This window comes from Colossoma macropomum, unplaced genomic scaffold (assembly GCF_904425465.1).
Source record: "Colossoma macropomum unplaced genomic scaffold, Colossoma_macropomum, whole genome shotgun sequence".
Lineage (NCBI taxonomy): Eukaryota > Metazoa > Chordata > Actinopteri > Characiformes > Serrasalmidae > Colossoma > Colossoma macropomum.
The window spans coordinates 3,047,572-3,055,000 of NW_023494791.1; the positions used below are offsets into that span (position 1 = coordinate 3,047,572).

The following is a 7,429-nucleotide window of genomic DNA, read 5'->3' on the forward strand; positions in this document are numbered from 1 at the left end:
AGCAGACTACTGCAATGATAAAGCTAAATCAGCTACAATACTGGTGTGGGATGCAATTCAATCAGCTCTTAAGGTTTTAGTACTAGCCCATTAGATCAATGCCCACAAAACTCACCCTACACTTACCTTCTTATCTGGTGTGACCATGTTATATTTGTACTTGTATAGACTGTGATCTTGACTGTACCTATTCATGTTTGTCCGCATTGAACAGGAATGTAAGTTACATACCTGTTGAAAGCTAATAAAAGTTGATCACAAAAAATAGCATAAGGTAAAATATCAAATATGTTTTTATAGTGTTTTCAATTTAGCACAGGTTAAACAGAAATTAGTAATCACTGCTGTCACTTTTGTGGAATTGAGGTTTGTAGTTATTGAACAATTCACAGTACTTACTGAATACATATTAGGATTAATAGCTTAATAATAAGCCTGCAGTTCAACGCAAAATAAGAAAAGTACTAATAATGTGCACAAAAAAGTGCTAATAGCGATGCAAGGAAGCTAGGAATGCAAAGAGGTACAGTTTTTAAAAAGATGGTTCTTCAGGGGTTCTTTCTTAAAGAAAATGGTTCTATATAGAACCAGGAACCTGCAAAGAACCCTTTGTATGATGAAAGTGTTCTTTGCATCAAGAAAGGGTTCTTCTTGAGTTCTTAGAACACAGAACTCATCATTGTATTTTTCAATAATTTCATCAATTTTTAAGTGTTTGGTCATATAATCATGAACACAAGAGTTTCAGCTCCTCGGTTTCAACAGAACCGGGTTCTCAAGCAGATTATTTTTATATAATTTTAGGACGTTTACTTCCTATACACACTGATGCCTATCAGGACTACGCTCCATGAACCTGCAGTTCAATGTGATAAATAGGCCATACTAATAATGTCTGCACAGAGGTACACGCTTAAAGATGGTTCTTCAGGGGCTCTTTAGTAAAGAAAATGGTTCTATATAGAACCACAAACAGGCAAAGAACCCTCTGTATGATTAAAGGGTTTTGCGTCATGAAAGGGTTCTTCAGATTGATGGAGAAAGTGCTGTAGATGAATGAAGATGATTTTTCTTTCTTTTTAATATACAGCACTCCAAAGGGTTCTGCTCTTGTTATGATGTCAAGCTTGTTACAACAGAAGAACCATTTTAGGTGCTATATAGAACCCTTTTCAAAAAGGCTCTATATAAAACCATATACAACACATTCTCCATCAATCTGCAAAAGGAACCATTTCATGATGCAAAAAACCTGTAATCATACAAAGACTTCTTTGAGTATTCATGGTTCTATATAGAACCATTTACTTTACTAAAGAACCCTTGAAGCACCATCTTTTACAAGACTTCTTTCATTATAAATCCATTATTAGAAATGTAGATATAACTGTTCCTTTTAATATTCCTCTAAATTCAAGCTCATAGAATTCTATGAGGTGCATTAGCAGAGAACACTGTAAGGGTAGAACCATTAGAACTCGCAGCCAAGGCCAGTTTACTGGATATGAACCATCAGCCTCTGAGCTGATGGTCCGCTGCCCTCGCCACTGAGCTCTGCAGAGTGTTGTGAGCTGCTGTTCCAGCGTGTTAGTAAAGCCTGACAGATTGATTGGTCTTGCGGTCTCTGGTGGCCAAACAGCATTTGAAATGAATGGATGGCTTGTGAGAACGTTTAGGGGGGGTGGAAGAAGGGTGGGGGGGTCTTGCCTGTTTCCTCCGCCAAGGGTGTGGTGGACCGGCACACACGGAGTGTGATGCAGCCGTTCTCGTGCAGGCAGTAGAGAACATCCCTCTGGGCACACGGGATCACCTGCAGGAGAAAGGACAGCAGGAGTGTGTGCGTCACATCTCATCTGCTCACATCTCACACACACAGATACACAGACACACCTGCAGCACCCACAGCTGATTGTCAGACCCAAAGGACCCAAAAACTTCCCTCAAACTTACAAACTAACAACACTCAGTGTGGAACACGCTTGAGGCCTCCTGCCAGGACGTGTGAGATTTAGTAACCTCAGTGCTAAATCCAATAAAAACAAAAGGAGGGCTCCCAAGTGGCATTGGCCCTGTCATCAGGAGATCACTGGTGATGCTACAGCCGTCAGTGGCCGGGAGTCCAAGAGAGCACAACAGACCTTTTTCACTGTCACTGCATCGTCACATCCGGCTGTAAACAGTAGCGTTATCGAACTTTCACCTGCACCGTTTAACAGAGTGGCAATAGAGGGTCTCCGGTTTTCAGCATCTCTCAAAAAACGTCCTTCGGCCTCAGCTTGGTTAACAGAAGAGCGGTTTCCATGTCTGGTAGTTCCTCTAACATGGGCAGAAAGGTTAGTCTGAAGTGGCTAAAGTGCACGTCACGCAAAACTCTGTATGAATCTGCGCATCTGCCGCTGTGTGCTGTTTTTACCACTGTGCGGCGCTCAGGGGCAGCCCGGTAAACAAAGTACGCTGCGGCAGACAACGGAGCCACGCATCCCACGTCTGAAAGCGCATCTCCGCTCAGTTTTACTCTTTTTTTGATTGGCTACCTCGTTAAAATGTGACACATGACGAGCTGAGCTTTTCAGCTGAAGTTGAACATTTTTAAACTTAATCGAGTGGAAACTCAGGTGAGGCTGTTCAGTTGAATTATTGGTGCATTAGGAACGCAGGAATGATTTCAGGCAGTATCAGCCGTTGTTTACAGCGCGACCGGAAGCCGTTTAACGCTACTATTTACTCGTCCGCATTAACGAACGCGGAAGTGTGAAAATAGTCAATTAGCTCTCTGGGTGGGTGGGTGGTAGGATGCCCCCCTCCCCCCATCACTCAACGCAATGCTACTCAGTGCAGGTGTCTGTTAGCTGATGCAACAGAACTGGCGATTGGCACTTTCCTCCAAGCGTGTTCAACTGTCCAATGACGTTGCGGTAGCCGCAGTTCAAAAAGATGCGGCGGTGCTTCACAGGACTCGGAGGAAGCCTGTTCTAGCCTTCACCCTCTTAGCGCTTAGAAAACTGGTGAAAAATCCAAATAAATAAATAAAAACAAAAAGAAAAGGCAGTGTAACATAATATGGCCTTGCTGACGAGAGCTCCACCGCAGTGGTTTTGGGTTCATGTGATTTTGCTCAGGTTGCTTGTTCATTGATACAGAATAACTGTGAGACACTTTTGGATGTTCGAGTGTCACTTGGAGTTAGTAGGCTAATAACACAGCACTCTGAAAGTTATTTACTGTTGTAATTATCACACTTAATTACTCCTCTGTTTTCACATCTGTATGGATCATGTGCAATATTGAACTTATTTAGCAGTATTTTAAGGGGATTTTACTGCCTGTGTAATACATTTATACATCATACATCATCTAAACCACTTATCCTTCTGGGTCGCGGTGGGGTGCTGGAGCCTATCCCAGCTGTCATTGGGCGGAAGGCAGGATACACCCTGGACAGGTCGCCAGTCCATCGCAGGGCAGACAGAAAGACATACACAATCACACATTCACACCTAGGGGCAATTTTTACATGTCCAATCAGCCTGACTGCATGTTTTTGGACTGTGGGAGGAAACCGGAGTACCCGGAGGAAACCCACGCAGACACGGGGAGAACATGCAAACTCCACACAGAGATGACCCTGGTTGCCCGGCCGGGAATTGAACCCAGGCCATTCTTGCTGTGAGGCGACAGCGCTACCCACTGCACCACCGTGCCGCCCTTCACCGTGCCGCCCTACATTTATACATCATTAATGACATTCTTCACAGATACACGGAGTGAGTTAGATTTCTATTAGTATTCAGTTTAAATGTACCTTTAATGGGAGACAGATAGTAGGAAGGTATTGACAATTATGTGGATTCTTGTCTTCAGCATTTCACTGTTCAGACTGAGTGTGTTATTCTGTTATTCAATTGGATACAATAGAGTGGCATCTTTTTGAAACATTTTTCAATATAGGAAAAAATAAACTGTGCATATGTTGTTTTTTTTCAGTTTTTGACATAATTTGAAAGTACCCATTGTCCTTTACATTGTGTGGACATTTCATAATGAGTGGACCAACAGAAACGACCCAAAATTTCTTGGAAAAAAGTCTGGCTCCTTTGACTTTGCATTAAAAGTAAAGTATTTTTTTCCCTTTTCCTGTAAAGTTCGAATTTTGGAGATACAGCGATGCAGTATGTTAATGTTTCCATTTTGAGTTTATTCTAATACTCTAATACAAAAGTATAGTATTTCAAACACAAGCTGTGCTTTATAGTGTCCCAATCAAGCACTCCAGCCACAAACTACATGAGCCGCAAGCTAACACACTACTGACAACTCAATACACTGTATTGTTACATGATACAGCGTATGTATGAATATCTGAAAATAACTAGAGGTTCTAGTTCGTTTGTTTTTTTTTTTACTTTTACCTAATTTTCCTCCCCAGCTGTCCGATTCCACCCAGCAGCTCTGATGATGTCAAGCTGGAAGTTCATGAGTTTCCTCCGAGACATGTGAAGCTTCACCACATCTTTTCAAACTGCTACTAACGCAACGTCATTGGAGCTCAACACGCTTGGAGGAGAACGCTAACTGCTAATTCTGTGACATCAGCTAACAGATGCACTGGCCAGCATCTCGCTGAGTGAGGAGGGGAGAGGGAGGACCACCTTGTCCACCCAGAAGGAGAGAGGACAGTGATGCTCTCTTGGGCCCAATTTCATCCATTTCACCCCTCACCCCTACCACTGAGCCCTTAGCCCTCTGTTCACGTCTAGGGGTAGGGTGTCCCGATTCTTGTTGAGATAGAGGGGTAGGGTGAAGTGTTGGGGCTACATGAACCTCCAAACAGAGGTTTTTCAGACACTCTAAACAGAGAGTTATGAGAAAAAAAGAAAAACCGGCGAGATGGAGAACAAGAGACCAAAGAAACCCACAAATGTGAGAATTTTCTCTGTTAAAAATTATGATAATCATTGTTTTATCTTAGTTTAATGTCATTTCAATGTATTATGGTCGTTTTCTTCATAACAAGCATAAAAAATCACTAATAGGATGCTGATGTTGATAGCTGATAGCTAGCTAGCCAAATTTCCCGTTCCACCTTGAATGGTGCAGCAGTACTGATGCCTGAAGCGCCAGAATGTAACTGCTGCACCATTTAAGGTGGGAACGGGAAAATTTCAAACAAGAAGCTGGTGAATATCTGACGTCAGCTTCATATCACTGAAGAATATATAATAATAGAATAAATAATTGGCCCCCTGGACATGGATGGTTGTGGCCTCGTCAGGGAGAGAACTGTGATCTCCTGACAATACGGCCAACACTTTGATAGCTGCATAACTCAGGAGCCATACTGAACATTTCTGCTCCTTATAATACAAGCTCAAGGGCAAAAAGAATTACCCAAAATAATGTCTTATGAATGTTATATGTCCATAAAAATATGATATAATCAGCCAATTAACAAGCAATTCCTGAGTTGAAGTGGGTAAACAGGAAAACAGACAGTTCTAAATATTGACATTTAATTTTCTGCTTAGGTCTCAATGTAACTGTGAGCACAATTTAATATAAAATGCCCCTCAAGGCTGAAAACTACCCCTTTAAAAAAATGTACTTGTAACAGGATTTCAATATAAAAGCAATACTGACTTGGATTTTGCTCATTATTATTAGACGATCTGTAACCTAATCTCTGCTGTAAAGTCACCGTTTTGGAGATACAGTGTTTATTTTCTTTTTTTTGAACAGCCTAATTATCCATAGCTGATGACATACTGTAGGAGGAGTATGGAGGGTATAGTGAGATATTAACAGTATTTCGCTGTAAGTGTTTTTCTGTGATCTTCACAGATCTTCTGTGATCGATCACATTTCACCTCAGCTGACCTGGTCCAGCTAAAAGCTTCTAAAGTTTTGCTCAACAGCATTTTATCAACATTCAGTCGATGGAGAGAAGCACTGAGATTTCCTGGAAACTCGCTTAAAGTGCGGACGCTCAGGTTTTACAAATGGGCCGAATTAAGAATGCAGGTCCATCGTTTGTTCTTTATAGTTGGCCAGAAGAACCTTAAAGAAAGTTTGCAGAATAAAACTATACGTCAATATCGAGAGGTTAAAACCTGTGTGGATGCTGCTCACTTTAAAAATCCTGAGCTGAACTCAGTCAGTACCTTTCAGTAACCCTCACACTGAGGTCATCTTCCACTGAACAATGTTAGGAAAGCATTATGGGAAGTGGAAAAAACAGATAATTCACTGTTAGATAATGTTTTTCTCTACTTCATTGACAGAAAAGGACAAGAAGTCGACTGGTAGAACATCCACACACCAATTGCTAAATAAAGTTATTAGGGAACAATCGATATGAAAATTTTGTAACTAACATCAAAACCAATGGCTCCAAATTCAGATAATCAATTATACCAACCAATACAATTTAATACAGTCAAAAATTAAAAAGATTCAGTTTTTTTAGGTAAACAGTGCCTCACTGACCGGTAAGACTGTTAGCTGTTAACTGAACAGCCAAATATGACTCTAATGTAACACAGAGTATTTAGCAGTTAATTTATACATAATGTTATTAGTGCATGAATTAAACTAAATGATTTATATCTACACCGATCAGGACCCCCATGGACCCTCACAGAGCAGGTACTATTTGGGTGGTGGATCATTCTCAGCACTGCAGTAACACTGCACTGATGTGGTAGTGGTGTGTTAAGTGTGTGTTGTGCTGGTACGAGTGGATCAGACACAGCAGTGCTGCTGGAGTTTTTAAACACTGTGTCCACTCACTGTCCACTCTATTCGACACTCCTACCTTGTCAGTCCACCTTGTAGATGTAAAGTCAGAGACGATAGCTCATCTGCTGCTGCATAGTTTGTGTTGGTCATCCTCTAGTCCTTCATCAGTGGTCACAGGACGCTGCCCACAGGACACTGTTGGCTGGACATTTTTGGTTGGTGGACTATTCTCAGTCCAGCAGTGACACTGAGGTGTTTAAAAACTCCAGCAGCACTGCTGTGTCTGATCCACTCAGACCAGCACAACACACACTAACACACCACCACCACGTCAGTGTTACTGCAGTGCTGAGAATGACCCACCACCCAAATAGTACCTGCTCTGTGAGGGTCCATGGGGGTCCTGACCACTGAAGAACAGGGTAAAAGGTGGCTAACAAAGTATCAGAGAAACAGATGGACTACAGTCTGTAACTGTAGAACTACAAAGTGCACCTATATAGTAAGTGGAGCTGATAAAATGGACAATGAGTGTAGAAACAAGGAGGTGGTCATAATGTTATGCCTGATGGTACAGGACAATGGAGGGTGGTGGAAAGTTAAGGGCAAGAAGTTCCTAAGAATGTCTTAAAGAAGAAGTAGGGCATCTGGAGCGAGTGTGAGGGTTCTGAGAGAGAGAGAGACTTTGTGTGTC

The 7,429-nt window shown here is 41.8% G+C and overlaps 1 protein-coding gene across 1 annotated transcript in view; it reads right to left on the reverse strand.

The window, feature by feature from the left end:
• Positions 1-7,429, reverse strand: part of wdr11 (WD repeat domain 11) — a 154,636-nt gene that overhangs the window by 113,414 nt on the left and 33,793 nt on the right. Inside the window, 1 exon segment of the mRNA XM_036573658.1 lies at positions 1,708-1,810. Coding sequence (XP_036429551.1) covers positions 1,708-1,810 — 103 coding nt within the window.